The 21,129-nt window shown below is 50.1% G+C and overlaps 4 protein-coding genes across 4 annotated transcripts; 1 reads left to right on the top strand and 3 right to left on the bottom strand.

Annotated features, from left to right (window-relative positions):
* Positions 1–3,775: 3,775 nt before the first annotated feature.
* PpBr36_09021 (uncharacterized protein) lies at positions 3,776–4,096 on the bottom strand (the record flags this gene model as incomplete). Its single annotated transcript, XM_029896145.1, has 1 exon — positions 3,776–4,096. One exon carries the CDS (start codon positions 4,094–4,096, stop codon positions 3,776–3,778), a length of 321 nt encoding a protein of 106 aa, XP_029747288.1.
* A 334-nt stretch (positions 4,097–4,430) lies between these two features.
* PpBr36_09020 (uncharacterized protein) lies at positions 4,431–6,534 on the bottom strand (the record flags this gene model as incomplete). The annotated part of the gene is made up of 3 exons (XM_029896144.1): positions 4,431–6,043; positions 6,125–6,255; positions 6,347–6,534. 3 exons carry the CDS (start codon positions 6,532–6,534, stop codon positions 4,431–4,433), a joined length of 1,932 nt encoding a protein of 643 aa, XP_029747289.1.
* Positions 6,535–8,835: 2,301 nt separating this feature from the next.
* Positions 8,836–12,686, bottom strand: PpBr36_09019 (uncharacterized protein; the record flags this gene model as incomplete). Its single annotated transcript, XM_029896143.1, has 4 exons — positions 8,836–10,084; positions 10,149–11,856; positions 11,923–12,276; positions 12,506–12,686. 4 exons carry the CDS (start codon positions 12,684–12,686, stop codon positions 8,836–8,838), a joined length of 3,492 nt encoding a protein of 1,163 aa, XP_029746746.1.
* A 1,842-nt stretch (positions 12,687–14,528) lies between these two features.
* Positions 14,529–14,669, top strand: PpBr36_09018 (uncharacterized protein; the record flags this gene model as incomplete). The annotated part of the gene is made up of 1 exon (XM_029896142.1): positions 14,529–14,669. A coding segment is annotated over one exon (141 nt), but the record flags the coding sequence as incomplete, so codon positions are not given.
* Positions 14,670–21,129: the final 6,460 nt, after the last annotated feature.

Here is a 21,129-nt window from a genome sequence, read left to right as displayed (position 1 = left end):
CCCCCCCCCCCCCCTTTTCACTTCCCTCTAAGCAATGCATTCTAATACTGGTCCATCAAACACTGTTTTCGGCGATTCGATTACCAAACCATGAGGTATTGGTAAGGTAAAGGGACGGTGCCTGAGGTGGATGGTGTGGTCGCCCGTCGGAACGCGGGTTAGCGCCGTTCCCTTTTGATTGCTTCGCTGGCAACGGGATTGCTGCAATGGAACCTCGCCTAGACTAGCTCGAGAGGGCCGCGATTCTGGATGCAGCCGCCATTGGGCGAACCCGAATCTGAGCGGGCGGATAAGCGGAGAGCGTAGCCCTTCGATGACACCATACTCGGATGCACTCTGCGCATCCGTACCACAAACAACAAACCTGGACTTCGACAAGAGCTTATTCAATGATTACAGCCGTAATGGTTGCATCGGTTGGAGAAAAGAAGAAAAACTAAACAGAAGAAAACCCACCGAGACATTCGGACTTGTTGGTGACTGCAGAAGTTCAACCTAAAGCTTTGGATATTTTGTACTGTACAAAGTTTTGTTGTACAAGAGCCATCAATGTTCTTCTGTTTTTACCTATTGACCTTTTTTGCGCCACGTCAACCAACACTCTGCCGAGTTCTCAGCTTTTGTTCTCGTCGATTGCATGCAGCCATGTTAGATTTGAAACTGCGGCTAATGCTGGCAGAGCTGCCATCCAGCTCGGCGGCTGACTGGCTTTAATTCGTCCTCGACTTGTTCCATCTCCTTCACATCCATCAATGTCTCCGAGACTGCCTGTTGCATATTGTCACTTATGCACCGAAGCAATCTTCATCTTCATCCAATACTTTAAGATCAGAGCACGGCATGGCGCTTCTGCATGCGACCGGCTTCTACGTCTAGACCCGGTCCTACTCCTTTGCTGCCAGGTAAATCAAAGAGACCGGATGAAAATCGTCCACAACAGGCAGTAAGGACAATCGGCCCTAATACCCCGATATAGAGAGTACAGTACAAACCTGCCCTTGCTGCCCTATACAAGGTTCAAGCTCAGTTCGTCCGGAGTTTTCAATCCACGCCCAACCTTGTCGTCTTATGAAGAAGAATAAGAATAAGAATAAAATTGTTCCGTCAAGTGGGGACATGCTAAAGCCCGTCAGACAAACAGTCCGATATCCAATGTCTGTGGTAATATTCACCCGCCTCGCATGAGCAGCCATCCTTGGTCGGTGGATGGATGCATCGCATCGGTGTCGTCGGCGAGTATCCAAAAAGGCTACAACCTTGCTGTACTCCCAATTCCCACCTTACTCGCCCGGGGAACTTCCATTGGCGAAGAAGGTACAGACCCCAAGTAACCGTCCATTGCGCCAAGCACCTTCTTTTCTGCCTTTCGCCAATCTAAATAGAAAAATTGGGACACTTGGAACCAGGAACCAGGAAAAAACCAAACCGAAGGGACGCTCCTCAACATCGACTCGACCACTGCGGCCTCTTTCTCCCTCGCTCTTTCTCTAATTTTTTTTCTGCCTGCATGCAACACGGGGGTTTTTATCCTATTTAAGCGAGTTCTATCCCGACCAAAGCCGCGTTGTGGTCTCCTCCCCCCTTTTCCGGGCTTGTTCCCATAAAAAGGCGACAAATGAAGCCAGCTGAACCAGTCGCCTTTTCAAAGCCATCCCTTTTTGCTTTGGTTGTTGTCCTTTGCTCCGGGGGTGAAATGGTGGGAGGGTGGGCTAGTCATGCAGGAGGGAAGGGTCACTATGTTTGGTGTTTTCCGGGTATTTTTTTCAATTTGATCATTGTTTTCTTGCATGAATGAGGAAAATCCAGGGGGATCTAGTCTAGATTAAAAAAAAACCAGGAGAACAAAGTCCCCCCCACCCACTCCAATATCGATCAGAACGATGAGTGCCGCGGAGCGCGTTGTCTGACGATCGTACTAATCACCAGTTTCCCCTTTTTTTTCTCCCTCTCGGTTCACATGAATGTTGCTGCTTTGGGATTGGGCCGCCGCATTGCATTGGCTTAACCTTACCTTGCCTATCTCTAACGGAAAACCCGCCTGCTACTCTTTTTCTGTTCACATAGTCACAGATCCAGAGCTGTGCGCCCCCACCACCAGTTTATAGCCGGTTTTTGAAACGTATTCCATTCTTGACCTCTTTTTATTGCCGAGGGGGTCTCATCGGCTCAACGAAACCCCTTTCTTGATCATCATCGGGCGCCTCGGATACGCTGAAGATAAAGAGGTGCCTTCGGGAGCCAAGGGCGAAGACAAGCCGCCCACTCTTTCGTATAGCCCAAAATGGCTTTCCTTGCGCGTTCATCCCTCCCCTCCGGCCCCTGTTTGGTCTTGGGTGCCGGAGCTCGTTTGTTGGTGGTGGCTGATGCTACTGGAGTCTTGGGTTCTTTTTTTTTCCCCAGCATGATGACACAAACGGACAAAAACACCTCGGGCTGTACTTTGTAGGATGCGGACTTTATCTAACATGTGACAGTGTTTTTCTGTCTCTCATGCCCTGGCCCATTTCTCCGCATAGCAGCGCGGCTCACTGCAGGTATCATTGTTCGGCGAGCCCCGTTTGAGGAGGGGAGGCGCTTTTTTTTTTTTTTTTTTTTTTTTTTTTTTTATTAATTCGGGTCCCTATGTATTCTTATCCCTCTCGTCAACCTCTCGTAGAGATTATCTGTTTCCGGAACCAGGAAAGACAAAGTAGCACCCGGAAAACTTATCGGGTTCTTATTCGTCTCGGGGATAAACCGCTCTCTCACGTTTGCGCAAACCCCCCATCCCATGTCTTATGCCAGCGTGGAAGCGCGGGCTACCTGCAGGTGCTTTGATTGCTCCCCCGACAGGTTTTCCTGGATCCTGTCCGAGTTTCTTCTCGTTGTCGGGGGGGGAGGGAGGGCCAGACGCAGACGCCAATGCATGTCCCGGCCTGCTAGCTATAGTGAGAGGCATACTTTCAGCTGGAGTCCTTTTATTAGGTACATGGGGAGGCACAGATGAGTCAGTCATCTTGGTGCTGTTAGCTGTGTAGTCACTACCAGGCTTGAGCTTGATTACTACGACACATCTACGTATCACGCAGCGGCAGAGTTGCAGCTTTTGTTCCAGTGTAGAGACTCCCTCGCAACTTCCCATCCATCTATACCTTTGGTACCCTGACTGTCTTCTTTGAGACGCTTCAGGGGAATGGGGATATCTACGGGCCTTAACACCCAACCCCGGGACCAGCATCACTGAAACGCAAGCCCAGAAGCGAATGTAAGAGGGTACAGAGGTGCTTGTGCTGGCCAGGCGCCCAAGAAGCCGGCTTTTAGCAGCTCGGTCTTGACGAGCAAGAACCTTGAAAGCCTCACACTGCTCTTCTCTTTGACGGCCCAACCAGAACTCAATCCGGAAAACTATGCCAGGCAAACTGTGCAAATTCACTCATATCCGTCCGTGGCTTTCAAGTACTGGAAAAGCCCCCCCGCCCCCTATCCAAATGCAGCCTTCTTATCTCCCCCAACCAGCCCCTACTTTACTACATGCCCTTGTGACTTTTCTCTTCTCTCGTCAACTAACATAATGTAGCCAACTCCCCTCGCACAACAGGAAAGGTTGACGCAGTTGGTCGAACCTCCCAAGCCCCAGCCATATAGTGTAGCAAGTCCTGGCGAGAGGCGCGTAGATAGTTCTCACCAGCCTCGAACATGCCTTGATCATCATGCTCTGTCAAATCTTTCTGTAGTCACCTTTAGCCTTATAGCAAAAGAAGGAAAAGCCCCGACATTCGGTCTTTCATAAAGTACTTCACATGGGCGTCTTGGAGGTAGTAAAATACATGGCAAGGATCACGCCCTGCATAAGTGTCACTGCTGCCTTAACATTGAGAGAACTACGTACAGACTGCGCATCTGCGTTGGCAAACCCCATGGCCAGTCTAGCGTCTTCCAGACCATGCTCCCTTAGGGTTGCTACGTCTGCTGCCTTCTGATGGTCCACGGGCCCTATCAGCACGTCGAGCGGTCCCGGGAGCCGGAAGCTGAGAAATGAGTTCATGAGGCGATGCTCCACAGATGCCAGGGCATTCATTGCCAAGTGCTGCTGCAATGAGCCAAAATATACGTCCATTTATGATTTGTGTTGGAGAAAACATAATGTCTAATGGTGATCTGAACCGTCTGATTCTTCCACTCGCGTAGTCCATCAACTTCTGGGTGCCATACCGCCGTCTTCACGAATCGGAGGCGACAACAAATTGGTTGACTAGGAATTATATATTCAAAAAGGCCCTAGGGGGCAGCTGATAGTCAGCTTTGGAGGGGTATACGAAATGACCGAAACAATATATCCAGAATGATGTTCTAGGTAGAGACGTGACAAAGCGACTCTTCGATCTTCTATTTGAAGCGCTCAAACCCAATCGCAAAGAGACATCCCAGGCAGTTCAGATCTAATCTTTAATCTAAGGATTAGTAGCGGTGCTTCTGCCGACAACTTGGTCACTCTTGGTAGCGTCTTGAGCTGGTTGATCCTGCTCCTGTTGATGATGCTGCGGCTCGACAGCGACCCTAGAGTCAGGGGCAACCCCAGCACCGGCGTCCTTCTTCGAGTCCCCATCTACACGGCCACCAATGACGTAGCCCTTGACGCCCTGATCTACCTCATCCAGCTTCATGTTGCGCATGAGCAGGGACAAGAGCACGATAGGTACGCACATGCAGACGGCAACTATGAGCATCTGGCGCATGCCGGCCTGGTAGGCAGCGTTGATGGCAACACGTTCGGGGCTCCCCCACTCGAGTGCAATGGCAGTGTTGACATTGTTGAAGATTGCGGTGGCGTTGGCGCGGCTCGCCTCGGGTAGGAGCTCTGTTAATGTTGCGGGCACGACCTTTGTCCATACGGCGCCCGAGATAGCGCTGCCGATAGCGCCACCCAGCTCCAGCACCATGAGCCACACGGCCGTGGCGATAGCCAAGTTCTGGTGCTTGGCTGTCGCCTGTACTCCAAGCTGCGCTGGGACATTGAGCATTCCACCGCCGATGCCTATGCAGACCTGGGTGCCGACCAGGGCTGGCATGCCGGCGTTTTCGCTGCGGTAGTTAATCATAAGCGCAATGCCGAGGAGGTACAGCAGGCTGCCCGCTGTGATGAAGTACTTGTAGTGCTTGGTGTACTTGATAGCTAAGCTGACCAGCACACTCATAACTGTGCTAGAGAATGAGAAGACCTGCGTGATGCGCCCCGCCGTAGCCACGTCGATACGGTGTACCACAAGTAGGTAAGAGTAGTAGTAAGGGAAGACCGACAGGTAGAACACCATAAAGTAGAAGAAGGCGATACCGCAGCCGGCACAGAACGTCTTGCTCTTAAAAAGATAGAGCGGGATTAACGGATGGGGGTTAAGTCTGGCCGAGACGCATTCCCAGAAACCAAAGGCAATCAGGCAAATGGCGCCAACAACAATCATAGCAATTATGGCCCCGTTGCTCCAGCCGCCTGTTTGGCGCGTAGCAATGGTCAGGGGGATCAAGAGCAGCGCGAAGCCGGCACTCAACAAGAGGACACCAATGAGATCAACCGACTGGACCACCTTGACGACAGTTGTAAGAAATCCCTGGCGTCTGATGGCCGAGATCCAGTATCTACGGTTGTCGAGAACGCCCAGCTTCTTGGCCTTGCGTTGGTTGATGAACAAACTGATGGCAAATGGCAAGAAAGCCACGGGGAGGATGATGGCCCACATGCCGTAACCCCAACGCCAGTTCGCCCGCTCGAGGATGCGCGCCGAGATCTCGGGTCCGACCCAGACCGTCACGAGGAAAGGAGTGTCCGGGAGCGAAGAGAACAGGGCACGCCAGAGCAGGTTGCTCGTGTCGGCGATGAAGATCTGCTGCAGAATCTGAACGCCCGTGCTGCCGGCCGAATAGAAGATCTGGGCCGAGGCGTACGAGTCGATATTGGTTGACGACGCTTGCTGGATAAACCCAAGCACAAACAACACAATGGACAGGGTAAAGGCCTCAAGACGGCCCGTGACATCGCTGAGCTTGGACATGATGGGCTTCATGACAGCTGTTGTTTTTTTTTTGCCGCGTGTTAGCATGGCTTGAATATCACGTCACTCATACGCCCCACCGAGGGGGGCAGACTTACCCAGGACCACGCTCTGGATGACAGTGACGGTTGACAGTAGCGAGTGTGACTGGAACGAGCTAGTGGCAAAGGCACTGAGCGCAAATGTGGTTTGTGCCTCCAGGGAAGTCGAGAAAGCCATCAAAAAGATGCTATCGTTGTTGAAAGCATGTTAGCGGAGGCTCTGTAAAAGGCTGCCAGATGCTTTGCTTGTCTCTTGGACGCCAGCAAACAAAGACCTACCCAAGGTATGCGATTATAAGACCCCATTTCGACCATGTCAAGGACACAGCCTCCATAGCCCTAACTCCATCTTGCGGCTTATCGGCTGCCGACTCCTCATCCGATTGAATGCGAGGCTCCTCTGTCGCCATCTGCTGTGGTGGTTCCTTACTATACGTCGGAGGAGGGCTTTCGTTGGTGGCCGACATTTTTCCGACACGCTCCCTGGGGCCAGGGACGAGCTAGAAATGATACCTATATCAATATATATGTGGGTGTTGTATTTTCCCTTGCTCCGATAGGTGAATGGGCTTGGACCGTCTGCCGGCTGGGGCGCGTGCAACCAAAACAAGCAGAAAATAGACCAGCGACGTAGAAGACTGCCTATATATAGCTGGGGTAGGTGCAATGGATCGTGGGGGGTCTCGTCCGATCTTTTCAAGATGACATTTGACAATCCGGGAATGTATGGACGACAGTATGCAGAAATGTGTACCGAGGGTTGAAAGAGCACAAGAAAGTTGTAAGGAACGATGTTCTGCAAAAAAGGCACAAAATAAGCTTCTGTCCCTGGTGCGAAAGCTCAAAAAAATCAAAAACTAAAAACAGGGCACTGGTTCTAGTATATTAGTGTGCGTGTCGGTGAGCTAAGCATGTTGAGGAAAACCACCTAGGAAGCAAGGTTTTAGGAGCAAGACAGACAAAAAAAAAGAGAGAAAAAAAAACCTCCTCCATCAAACAGCAGCCCGTCCAACATTTTATCTCTTCATGTGATCGTTTAATCAAGGTCATGATTCTCATTATCCCCATCTGATAATTTTTTAGTTCCCACCCAACGGAACCAATCAGTATCAAAGCCCCGCCTCCTATACTACCTGTGCAAGATAAATAGAAACGAAAGGATCAATCAACTGCACCAAAGGTGCCCTAGGCTGGATGAGGAATTGCATGCATGCTGTAAGCTCCCCACCATGCCGGGCTGAGTAGAATTTTGGGGAGAAAAAAAAAGGGTCGGGGTGGCCGGTTTTAGGGCCCGACAAGACGGAACCTATGTGGCGATGGCAAGCTCTTTTTTTTTTTTTTTTTTTTTTTTTTTTCCTCCTTCTCTCCTCCCCTTCGCCTGTCTTACGTGCAAGAATTGCCTCCTTGCCAGGGACTTCGCGTCTGGCCAGTGCTGTGGCAAGGAAGGAGGAGAATTTTTTTTTCTGAACTTTCGCCGAACGTCAAGGGTAGCTCTCCATGTTCGGTTAGTAATTATACATGGATACCTAATGCGTGCGTATAGTCCTAGCGAGCTACCCTCCTGTCACAGTAGGTTCGTTGTGGTGATCCACTGCGTGGAGGAGTCAGAACCCCAGCAAATTTTCATGGTCGCCCGCATTACGAGCGAATTTTTCCCTTCTACCTGCTCGGTGTAAGTTCAGGAAAGGGCTGCCCTTAAGCTCCTCGGGTCAGCCGTCCGCCAGGTTCGTACGCTTGCTGCGGAAGAAGCCGGCGCCTTCTGGTGCCATGATCAGAGTCCTGTGTTGTAGCGAGTCATTCATTACAAACTGTACCAACTCCGCAACGCTACCCCACACCACCAACCAATTTAGTGGACGAGTAGCCTCTGACTGGCCGGCGATGCATGATGATCTGATAAAATAAGATAAGGAACTCAACTTGCCACTATTCAGGGAGAAAGGTCCGCGATTTTTCGGTTAGTTCGGTTACACAATATAATACGTCGACCAGCCTAGAGCTAGAGTAACCGGCCCTTTTGACCAGACAAATGCATGGAGTCCCTTTCCCTTAGCGTCGTATTCGATTCCAGGCACACTACGAAGGTTTTAATTACGTGGTCGCAAGCACCATGGCCACAAACAAGACAAGATCTCAGCATTGATTTTTTACGTCACGGCCAAAGAAAAACAAGATATCAATATCACAACCACAATGCAGGATAATGACGGCCGTATGAAAATCGTCAGTCGATATATACATGATTCCCTCCTTGTCATTTCATTCTGGAAATGAGCCTTCATCACGCCCGGCTTTTGTTGCTAGAGATGGCTCACATAAAACCTCCGTTAAGACTTTTTTTTTTCGAATAGTATATCCGGTAAATGTACAGAGAGATCAATCCTCCCTAGAAAATATCAATTTCCGAGACGGCCATGCTGAACCAGATGGTATATAAATAAAATAACAAAAGAAAATACGCGAGGAAAGCCAAAGTGGTATCCAGAGCGAAGTTTGAGAATAAGAAATTCCACATAGCATCCAAATCCGGATAAAAAGTAACCAAGAAAAAAATAATAATAAAAAAATAAAAAAATAAAGGCAAGAGGTACAAAAAGAAAAGGCTAGTAAGTTTGGGATATCATACGACATAAAATCTTTAACAAGATTGACTCTAAAGAAGTCGTAAATGAGCTTGGGCTCACCAAAGTTGGTTGTGAAGAAAGGGAATAAAATGGGCTGTATTTGCCGGGCAAATGCAAAGGACTTTTCCAACACCTCACGATGGCTTAGGATTCTTCCATGATGCCACCCTCGCCGCCACCCTCTTCTCTCCACTCACGCGAGTGCTCAATAAGTTTTTTGACGCCCGAGATCCTTCCGGCCCACAAAGCCTCGATCGGCGTGCGGAACGTAAAGGCGCGCTGGGAGCTAATCACCCCAATGGCTTGCAACACAGCCTTGCGGCTGTCGCGCCCAAAGACGGCGGGGTGGCCGATCCATTCAAGTGCCGACATGAGCTCCGAGTCCAGCGCCGACACAACCTGCACATCGATGCCGCTTGAGCCCGGTCCGCTGTGCAGTGCGCTGAGCGCGTCCGTCGAAGGTCTGCGCATCATTGCCTGGGCAAGATGTGGCGGATGATGCGACGACGTTGCTGATGCCGTGGGCGACGGAGAATGTTTGCGTTCCGGAGTCAGCGAAGTGGGGGACCCCTCATGAACCGGATGAGGCGTCGACGGTTGGGACCTGTTGGATGCGGCCGGCGGGACAGGGGGTAGACCTCCCTTGCCGAGGCCCTTGAGAATTGAACGTGTCTCGTTCAGAAGTGTGTGGGCACGGTCATGTTGGCCTCTTGATACCAGCGTCAATGCTCTTGTCAACATGTCTGATGTCAAAAGCTCCATCCGTCTCTGCACGATATGCGGGTGAGGTGGGATTGGCGGGGTGTTCTGCCAAGACTTGGACTTGTGGTGGTTTGTCGCAGGTAGCATCGTGATGGCGAGGAGTGACGGACGAGGCATGTGCATCAAAGTACCGTCCCGGAGTATGTCGCCCCAGCTGAGGTCCGCCTGGATAAGCGGAACTTCCTCCACAGAGACTGTGCGCTGCTCCTCAGGGTCCATTGGACCGCCCAGCGCTTCGAGACCAGATACGATGGTCTCCCATGGATCTTGTGGCAGCTGATCTTCTGAAGCAGTATCCGGAAGGATCACCAGTTGCACGAGTATATCCCTCTTGTCGCCAAACCGCAGATCGCCCAGAGAAGCTTCGGCATCCCGACCCGTTGCGCGCTTGGTGATTTGAAGCGCACCACTGATCTTGTGGAACTTTGCCGGCGATCCTTCGGGCAGCTTCAATTTCAGTTTTACGTTCTGATGAGACAAGGTTTGGGCTGAGCCGAGGCAGCCGGCAAGGCATTCCCTTAACATCATCCAATCCTTGACATAGGTGTATGAGGCTTTTGTCCTCGTGGAAAGCTCAATCATGGTGTCTGGTTTGTGGGTCATTCCGAGGCCAAATGAGTGGATCGAGATCCTACAGTGAGTGCTATCAGTATGGTGTGTTCACCAGTTGAAAGTGATACGCAGAATTAACTTACTTGGCAGCCTCTGCTCTTGACACGACAAAGTCCACGCTGTCGGCATCCGAGGTTGACGCATCACTGATGAGCATGATGGTGGCAATTGGGTTGTTGTACTTCCTCTGCATCAGCAGGTCCATGGCAACATTGGCACCCTCGACGACATCTGCCCGGTGGCTCTTTTGTCCCACCGGCTTGATAGAGTTCAGGACACCTCCCCAGCCGTGCCACGACTTCGTCGTCATGCCCACAATTGGTACACCACCTCCACCAGATCCAAAGGTCACGAGGCCCATTCTGTCATGATCCCCGAGCTGATGAACCATGAACCTGAGGGCATCTCGGACCAAGTTGATCTTGACTCCCTGCATGGAGCTCGATATAGGCACCACAACGACAACGTCGATTGGGACGTGTACTGGGGGGAACAGCGGGCTCTTCGCAACGCTGGTATATTCCGTCGGGGCTGTCGTCGTGGATTTCGGTCCGTTCCAAGTTGACGAGGCAAGGGATGACGTTCTCTGTCCTTGTTGTTGGCTGCGTTGCCACTCATCCTCTTCGGCCTCGGAGAATTCGCCACGCTCATAGTCTGGGCTCCGTACTGGAGATGTTTCGACAGCATTTAGATCCATGAGAGCCTGCTGCCACAATTTGAGTTGGTTGCGATTTTGAAACCGCAGGTGGAATTGAGAAAGCTCTGCCACCGAAAGGTTAAGGGTGAGCACATTCTCGTCGATACTTCCTGTTTCACAAACCTCGTTCAGGTGCTTCTTGATGAGGATGGAACCCTTGAGGGTGCATCGCGGCTTGCGAGGCAACCCATTCTCGTCCCATTGCTGTGGGGCCCCAGGTGGTGTCTTCTTCTCCTTGACGCAAATGAGCATCTCGGCGAATAGGTAGCACTCAAGCTCCTGCCATGATATTCTGTCCTTACCCACCCTCAGCGTTCCGTACAGGCGAAGCTTGCCGAATCTGCTGAAATCCAGTCCGTGCCAGTTGTCCACCCTATTTCTCAAATTCTCCGTCATTTCCTCGAGTACCTCACGCGACTCGTAGGGGAAGAAGCGAGGCACCGACTGCGTAGGTGATGTGGGACCATACGGGTCATCGGCAACGCGGGCGTCCATCCGTGATGGTACTTGGTTGTGGGGGACCTGGTGGTGCATTTGTTGCGGGGAGTGAATATTTCCCAGGGGCAAATCCTCGGGATCCGGCCGCCATTTGCTGTCGGGCACTTCGACGGTGATAAGACATGTCAGAGTTTGCTGTTGTCGGGACCGGTTGATGGTGGGGAACTCGGAGCGAACGGTCACGGTCGGGAGAGGGATGGGGTTTCGCGCAATGCTCCGAGGGCTGGCAAGCGACGTCTCCATGGCTTGTAAGTCGTAGTCATGAGCGCGCCTGGGCCCTCCGCTCTGTGTTGTCTCAGGATAACCTGTCGAAGACGCCACTCCCGTCGCTTCGCTGTCACTACGCCCATGTCTCATATATCGTTCCGAATGGGGGTTGCTGTGACCGCTATCTCGTGTGTCTCGGTTGCTTCGCGACATGGCGTTGGGGTTGTGGCTGCTGGGATGGCTTAAGCCGACTCCAGAACCAGAACGTGCATTCGAACCCCGGCTTTGCGGCCGCATTCCATGATCGTCCCATTGTTGAGGTGTCGGTGTTGGCGTTCCAATTGATCTCGAATCCGAGTTCACTGATCTAACAAGGTTGCTGATTTTTTCTGATAGGGCAAAAATATGGCTGTCAGCGGGGAGCGACAACAACGCTAGCTTGGCTGGGCTCATACCTATATCGAGCACGTTTCCACCCCGGCTTGTGTCCAGGTGCAAAGGCGCGTTGCATGCTGGGCAATACTGAGACTCTATCTCCTTGATGTACTCGTAAAAGCAGGCCTCGTGGGAAACATGGCCACAGGAGAACTGAAGTATCCTCTCTCCCCGGAGAGTGTGTTCTAATGGCTCCTCACAGACGGCACACTCAGAGCCCACAAAGGTGCGCTCCCTACGCGTGCGCGCACGTTCTGAACTCATGGTCGGTGCGATCGATCTCCCGTAGTTGTCAACAGAGTGATTGGAGGAGACTGATGCCGACGAACGGTGAGACTGGGGTGGCTTAATTGTGCCACTTGATATAGAGCTGTCTGAATTGCAAGCGGCGAAAAGAGCGCCGTCAAGTCAGCTATTTTTGCGCCATGGACTTTGAAGGTAGTGCAGCGCAGAAGGACCTGGAAGCGTAGAGAGGAATGCGATGATGGAAGAGTGCGCACAATGATCCTCCCGGTGGCTAGATTGGACTGTGCCAGGAGTTGACGATAGATCAGGAAGATGGAGGGTAGGAAACACGCTAGGTGGCAAAAGGTTGGAACCTACTCTTTTCAGGAAACGAGGGAGCGTATGATGGGGCGTCCAGAGATGGGGCGTTGAAGGATGTTGCTGTGTAAGGTCGCTCAGAGGTTGTCCTAGATCTTGAGTCCGAACCCAAGAATCCTGACTCTTGCTGGCGCTTGTCTGCGCCGAAGCCGTGGAATTTGCTCTTGGACCGAGCAAACATCAGGAGCAGGCAACTCCTCGCTTGACCTGGCGGCAGATAGAGGAACTAGGCGACGGGAAGCAGGCTTCCGGGTGGCCCCCCAAGTCGTGCGCCTGAGTGTGGATGGGGGTAGAAACCAGTGTCGTCGGCTTAAGAGGCGTAACAGTAAACCCAAAGATCGGACGGTCCAAGAATTGCCAATCAAATCGCTACGGTTTTGCTGTCGTGTCGAGACCGGGTCTGAATCTTACTGGCAGCCTGCTAGGACAAATCGAGATGGTCAGGACGACAAAGGCGGCTTCAATTCGTGCATTGAGGCAAAGGGCAAGACAGGGGAGCCAGGTGACGATATGCCAGAGTATATAGTAAAAGTGTCATGGAAAATCAAACCAAGGGGGTGGGTGAGTGGCTTGAACTTTGGAAGCAAGGGGGGTAAGGCGGCTAGAGGGGCATGTGCGCAGTAACAAGGATGCCTGCAATGTATGAGTCTGTCGCTCTGTTGTGTGCAGAAGAGAAAGACTGACTTGGACAGGGTACTTTGTGGACCCCTGTCGCGTGGTTTATTCTTCGCAGGGAAACCGGTGGGAAGACGGGAGTGACACAAGGCTCCCAGTCAAGCCGTGGAGGGGCTCGTTTCAGGGACGTTGTAGTAACAATGCAGGCAAACGGTTTTTGAACAAAAGTTGGAGGGAAATGGGGCAGATCGGGTAGTATCGAGAGACAAAAGAAGGAGGTTTTTGTTTCTCTCTCTCTTTTTTTTTTTTAATCCCGTACGTACCTCTCAATGTGGCGTGGGGTAAGTGTTTGGTGTGTGTTCGTGGGCGCGGTAGTTGACGCGCGTGTGGGCATGCGGTTCGGTGCGTTGCGCCGTGTAATGTGAGTGGTGGTGGCAACGGGAACTTGATCGATGAAAGTAGAAATACTGTATACTTGCTCTAAGACGGCGAGGATTGTGGTGAATTATGTAGCTGCAAGAGTCGGGTGTCCTAGTCTGCCACCAAATCCCTTATTCTGACTCTTTTACTGGTACAGGTTGAGTATTGACAGATTCCGAGTACGGGGATGCCTGCGTGCCATATGCAGTTGACTGAGACTTTGTGCAGAGAAAACGGCGTCTCGCGTGAGTGTGGGTAGCCGTGTCGATTTATTCAAGTCTCACGGCCTAGGGTCGGCCCTGACCGGCGAACGAGGATGATGGCTGTGGAAGTTTCAGCGAATCGACCCCGACGCAGAGGGATAGTGAGAGCCTAATCGAGAATGGAATCAAGGTTTTGCTAAAAAAGAAGAGAAAGGGGGATAGCAACAGCACGACATGCAAGACAGAGAAACGGAAAGAAAGTTATGACAATGGGTGTACTGAAAGACGGGACGAGACCACCACTCGGAAGTTGGCGTGCAGCTCCTGAGAGGCAATGAACGTTGCATGGGCTGTCCACGCTCCCATGGGATTAAAATGAAATTATTAAAAAGGTCGGTCTGGTCTGCTCGCATCTTCGAACATCAGGCAGGAGAGACGGAAAGGGCGAAATCATGAGCGGGGCGGATTTCTGGGTACCTTATTTTAGGGTAACAAAGAGTCCAGGGACTGACTGGACAAGCCTGCACCGGTAGGTACTCTTGGTACTGTTACGTCGTTCTTGGGGTGGAGACGACAGAAAAGTGTTGGAACCGTATCTTCAGTAGTCTGAAATCCTCAAGAGCGGTACTACTCTACTGGTTGCGCAATAACATGAGGATCCTGCTCCAAAGTTCTGGTGGCTCTCGATGGATGGTTCGGCAAGATCAGGGACCTGGAAATGGTACGTAGCGTAGTACTTTACCTGATTACAGTACCTGAGCCGGATACCTTGGGTTGCTACAATTAGCACGCAACGGCTGGTTCAGTCCGCTAGCAGTAGAATCCGTTGCCGAAGTTTCAGGCCAGTGCACCTAGCAACGGCGCAACGGTCACTGGCTGGTTTGGTCTGGTCATTTTGCGTTGACAAAATGCTTGCCCAGATTTAAAGGTTGGGACTAAATCATTAGGGCACCTTGTAAGCAGAGTGGTAATTGGATACCTCTCTCCAGGCACGTTGTAGTACATTAGGGCCGGGAAGCCAAAGAACCCGAGACGCTATACTTTTTGCAGATTGTTCGTTCTAGCTTTTTTTTTCAAATGAAAAATGAAGGTATGGATCTTGGGTTACTTTTCGAGTCTTTGCTCAATCTCGTAGTCTTCGCTGGCACCCTTGGGGAATTTTGTGATTGCCAGTGAGAAAGAGAGGTGTAAATAGAAAATGAAAATAAAAATGGAAATGAAAAAGCAAGGTCAACCCAGAGCTCCCTCCGCTTGCTTGTCCAGTCGGAACACAACCAATGCGCCTCCGGCGAGGGTTTACTGTTCCGTACTGTATCCAGACACGTCCCCCCAAGCGCCACACTACCAAGCGCTAGCGTAGCGCAAAAAAGCACAGTCCCAAACTATTAGTGTGGGCTGGGCTGCTCTCGCACCCCCAGTTTGCTGGTTGAGCCACTGTGGGCAAGCTCCAATAAACCGGGAGGGCCAGCGCTGGGGAATACTACTCAAATGCTGGTCCGGACCCCCCCTTGGAGACAGATCCTTGTGATCTTACGATCCCTGAATTCGTAGGAAGCCATGTCCTTGCTGCGGTTTATTTCTTGGGAAGTGTAACGCTGCTCCAATAAGTCATTGGGTTTGGCGGAGGTCTCCGGACGATGAGCCCGTCAAAGGGTCGGCGCGGCATGTCTATGGCAACATCACATAGCCATCACGTTAGTTTGCTTCTTTCACCTTACTTTTTAATGTGCTCCATCTCTTTTCTCCCTTCTCATCTCAAATAAAAGCAGCTTTGGTTGGTCAGTAACAATTCAATGTACTGAGCGAGGCGCGAGGAAAACTGACAGATCGTATGCAAAGTGATTCAACAGGGTGCGTTGCGCATGGTGGTCCATTTAGCAAGTTGATATGGAAAAGCAAGCCGCCGCTGAATTAGGCAAAAAGCAATTACGAGCACCGCGTCCGTCCCCCAGTTCAGCGCTGTCCTTTGCGCTGTGCCCACTTCCCATGCTGCCTAGGGTGCCTTTTCGGCGGGCTGCGTGGCTGTCTCTCCCTCATACTGCAACAGTAGTAATGGTACCTGTTACAACAACATGCTGTCAGGTGCACACTGCAGCGAGTCTGTATGTCCGTGCGTCCCAAAGCTCGGTAGGTTGAATTGACTGCAGTACATAGTACGTGCTATTGTGTTTGCCCATACCCAATGTACCTACCGTAGGTGCCGCTCTCGCTAGGCCATTCGTCAATTTACTACTGAAAAGAGGACAAGCAAGGTTTTGGTTTTGTTTTTTTTTTTTTTTTTTTTTTTTTTTTTTTTTTTTTTTTTTTTTTTTTTTTTTTTTTTTTTTTTTTTTACGGCATATGCAACAGGTCATGTCTTGCTACGATATCCTCTGCTAATTAATTGTCCACCACCAAGGGGCGGGATGAATAGCACTGTGTGCGGAATGCACTTTTGCAACAAGGCGGCCCGCCAGCCACTTTACTGCGTGATGTACGCCTGCTCTTGTCTCAAGCTTCTTTTACCCACAGCCCGCTCTTTGTTGGTGATCGATCTCAAGCGTTAGCTTTGCGTCAAGGCATACCCCCAGCGATCACGACAGACTTCCCCAACGCGGTAAGGTACAGCGAAGAAAAAGCCTTTTTTTCAGTTCGTAGCTTTGGTTCTCAGCTACCACGTCAGTGCTAGCGTGGAAGATTTTATTCGGCTCACCTGCGCCGCTTTGGGGCGCTTTCTGCGTGAGCTAATGATCGCCCCTAGCGAACCTTGGCAACGTTTTCCATCTCCACGTTGTTCCTGGGTTAGTTGAGATGTACGGTACATGACTATGATCATAGCTCGACGGTAATTCACTAGTTGGAAAGCCCCAAGTGAAGGTAAATTCTGGTAAGGCTTAGGTACCATAGCGTTATTTTTTGCACGCCTGCTCCCAAGTCCGTCCGATATATCGTACGTCTTACCGGTGCGGGTATAGTACAGCCCAAACCTATTATCACCGTCACCTTTGCCACGGAAACGGGACCTCGGTGCACTGGTTTATCAAGACCCACCGGCCTGTACTTTACCGTATGTACAATACCATCGCATACCTCGGGTCGCGCATAGTGACAAAAGCACATAACGTTGGGGCCAGTGATGCGGGTAATGAAGTCACCCTTGGGTGGCCCTGCATACATACATGCAGATTTTATGCATGCAGACGCTCGAGCCCCTTTTCTTGGGCGATTTATTCAACCCGTCCCGACCATGCTAGTTCACGGCATAGATGGGGTGTGAGATGATGCACTTGGAAATGTTCAAAATGTCGTCATAACTTAATTGTATCTTCTCTTCTTTCTTCTTTGCAAATTTGCACCGAAATGACTTACCGAAAGCCCACATCAGCAGATTTTCATCGTCACAACCATGGAAGAACAATACATGGTAAAAGTTGGCAGTGACCTGGTCGAGGAGGAAAAGGGGAGAGAGAGACATAATTTTAACATAATTTGCTTCCAGTCGTATTCAACTCATTTCCAATATTATGACTGCCTGTCAATTTTTTATTTTTTTTTATAATTTTTCGTTTTAAGATTTTTTCTATTCCCACTCTTTAGGTCGTGCACAAAAACGTGGTACAAGAAAAAAAGTGAGCGGCTCCACCTTTATGCCCTGGCAATCCACGGGCTTCCTTGCGGAGGTTTTTTCCTTCGAGCCACATGGGAAGGGAATTTTTATGCAGCTCGGGCGGGATCGTTCGATGCAAATGAGCACCGCTGCCCGTGGTTGTTTGCTAGTAGGTAGCTAGGGTTAACAGCTAACCTGCTGCGCTACACGTCGGTTCCTTCGGGGAATTAGGTGACAGAAGCTTTTACAAAAAAGATCTGTCTCTCTTTTTCGCTTTTTCCATCTTCAGTCCCCCCAGCAGCCGGTTCCAAAAGGTCCAAAGTGTCCGTCAACCCCCAACTGTTGTCACTTACGATGCATCTCGAACTCTCATCTCCCAGACTACGGTACGCACGTAAGATATAAGACGGTATCAAATTTGAAGTGATGAGGTGGCACAATCACAATCACAAATAAAACGAAACATGTTCAAAAGCAAATAGCCCCCAAATACAACATAATGTGCGCCACTGCGGCGAAACATCACGGTTTTTGTCTTTTTTTTTTCTAGATTCTTTGGATGATGATGATCAGTCCAAATTTGAATTAGCCTACGGCGCAAGTCCAATCTCGACGCACAAACCCATCCCTTACGCAGATGGGAAGATTTCCCGTTCTCCGAGTGTTACCTCGGCCTGTTTGACTTGGTCTAGCGTTAACAATATCTCCCTCGATCCTGGCTTGCTGGATACTGTAAACGACTTCGTCTTTCATCGCCAAGCCTTTTCTTCTTCTTTTTTTCTAGTCTCCACGGACGAATTTTAACTCCTGTCATATAGAGAAAATTCTACAGGCACGTGAGGTGTAATGTTCGCGTGGCTTCTGCAGATAAGGTCAGTGAGTAGGTAACGAAGGTTTGCTGGTTAATCTGTCGTGCTTGCCTGCCATTTTGAGCATACTTGATCCCGGTTTCAGTTTGAGCCAAGAGGAGAAATACCAATTGTAGCAAAGGGCAATCCCGTCCAAATGGCGCAAACACGTTGCGGGAACCGGGAAACAAACCCGTATGGACCCTCCCTCGTTTCCCAACTTTCTCTCCTCTCTCTCCCCTTCTGACGGGATCTGCTCTGTTTTTTTTTTTTTTTTTTTTTTTTTTTTTTTGGCAGTCGAGGACGGCCTCCTTTTTTTGCTCCGCAGAAGAAAGCCCCTTTCCGAGCGTGACTGCCCACGAACAACCAGCCTTTTGGGGGCCTAATCCCTTTATTTTAGGCCCCCTTCAACATCCTGGTATAATAGAGCGAATGGTTACGATGCAGTAACGTGCTGGTTCCCGATGACGACTGGGGGGCAGGGCCTTGACGGTAGGGGTTCTTGTCCCAAGTGCCAAGGTCTGTGTGGCCTAGTCCGTGAAAGGATTCAAGGTGAGTGGGGAAGGAAGAGGTGAAGTTCGGTACCAAAACGGTCAAAAAAATGTGTGCAGGTACCTGGACTGTTTTTTTTTTTTTTCTGGGAAAACTTTGCGACGTCCAGGCATAATCACGATGCGCCACCCCCTTTTGCAGCGCTAATAGATACTTCGTACTTGCAGGATAAGGACCTCTGCCATTGTTTTCCCCCAGTAATTTACTGAATTTATAAGATCAGTTATATGGTGGCGAGGCTCTGCTAGAGTGAAGAGTTTTTTGCAAGGGCTAAAAGTCAAAAGGACTTCGTCTTTTTTTTTTCCCTCCCCTGCCATGTCTGCCATAAGACAAGCCTCTTCTCTCACCGGCCCGCTGACTGCATGAACCACTGCCGAGCTTCATTAGTGCTCACTCTTTTTTTTTTTTTTTTTTGAACGGAATGCCACGTTCGGAACAAAATTCCCAAAACGGTGAGAGAAAGAGAGCAGAGAGGTTCGAAAGAAACATGCGCCATGGGGGTGGTGCGGGCGGGCGGGCATCGCCTGTGGAGTTCCACCCAAACACATTCATTGGGTGGAATGCAACTGTCGTTCATTGCCTGGTGAGGGAAAAAAGGAAAAACCGTGTTCGCTGTGCAGATCTGAATCTGCAACATGAACTAATCAACCAACCGTTGAATAAGACCGACGACGTAACTTCTGCCTGTATTATGGTGTCAGGCGAAAAATTCAGCACCCCGGCACAGTGTTAAACTTTGGGTAATTACGCAGCAATCCTGTTTTTTGGGAATATTTTAAAATCGCGACCTACAGGCACTTCGCACTCTGATGGGAAATATAACTAGAACAAGCAAACCTCCCAGCCCCGCGCGCCGCCCACAACTGTACAGGGGTATTGATTTTTACCCTTACCACTATAGTAAAGGCCAGCAGAATGAAAAAGAAGGAAACAAAAAAAAAAAAAAAAAAAAATTCCATCTGATGGGGGTAATGATCGGCAAAATTTTACCCCTGAGTCGAGCCTGGACTGGATGATTCAGGGTTCTCATCGACCGAAGAGAATACCGTTGAGTCTTCGTCTTACGTGCGGTACGTACTATTAATTATCATCACGTAAATTTGACCTTTGGGTTTGTATATGTGTAGTAGCACTGTACAGTACATCAATCTCTTGTGGGTGAGCATTAAAGAAGAACTTGATCGAATTCGATCCATGCCTTTACTTTTCCAGATGATGTTTTTATTCTGCAGACGAGCGTGCGGTAAAGGTAGTGCTTGCATAATATGGGGTTCTCGACGCACAAAAAAAGGCTGCAGGCAATCAATCTATCTTCGGCAAGCTGCGAAGTCCGTTTGGTTGTTCCAGGTAGAAAGATACCGAGCCGAAGTCCTCTTTTCCTTCTCACTCTGTCACCTTCCGTTGTCGCATTACCGCGATAATATCCGTATTCGTCTTCCTTCGCTTCGCGAAGCTGGCGTCCGTGGTTGTAAACATCCGGTTCCTGTGGGCTCTCTTTCTCTCTTTTGTTTCGTCAACTTCTCCCTCTACGTGGGCAAGGAGGGTTTTTGGTTTGCAGTGTTCCGCAGTGCCGCATTAACCTGCCCTTGCTGCTTTAGAATGCTACGCCAGCAACACTACCAAAGTGGCAGGTACATGACAGGATGGACAAAGGAATATACTTTCCACGTACTACCGAGAGTCAGAAAAGTCTGGTTCGGACTCCACGCAGCTTCGTATGGCCCTTTTTTTCGGCTTTGGAGAAGGAGGAAAACGCGCAAGGGAACGAATGTCGTCAGATAGCGCGGTTGTTCAGGTTTGTCAGGCCCCGTTCTTGGTACCGAAGACAAGAAAAACCTACCATAGTACATACTCCAGGATGCCTGGTACTCCGCTATTGCAGTACCGATAACCTTGGCGTCTGTGCGTATCTTGTTAAGAAGTGCACCAAACACAAAATCCACGAGACAAAAAAGATCCGTGCCTCGTGCTCGATGCTTTTTTTCTTCTTCTTTTTTACCGATTGTAGTCACGATTTGCCGTTGTGCCGGGAGTGCGGACCTACATCTGACTCGGGGTGAGGCGGAAGCGAGGTCGAAATGGAGGGGAGGTTTGATACTCGAACTAGATTAGTGGTAATATTGGTACAAGAGTTGAACCTCAACTGGTTTGCGGGGTTATATGCTTTTTGTGTTATTGAACTATCCTAAAAGGTACTGTACTTGGCTTGTTGGCGACCTCGCATAATACATCACATGCAGCCCACGTTAAAATCTCGGTCAAATATCAAGTTTTATCTTTTGGCTCTTGAAAAGAAAAGGTCAAGGTGTCAATCAATTCGAGGCGGGGTTGAGGCTCTGCACGATTGTCTAGGAGTGCACGTACTATCTAGACTAGGTTAGCTATAGTAGTGCTACACAG

Source organism: Pyricularia pennisetigena, chromosome 5, assembly GCF_004337985.1.
Source record: "Pyricularia pennisetigena strain Br36 chromosome 5, whole genome shotgun sequence".
NCBI classification, from domain to species: domain Eukaryota; kingdom Fungi; phylum Ascomycota; class Sordariomycetes; order Magnaporthales; family Pyriculariaceae; genus Pyricularia; species Pyricularia pennisetigena.
The sequence above is the reverse complement of the archived record's forward strand: the minus strand, read 5'-3'. Positions and strand labels throughout refer to the sequence as shown.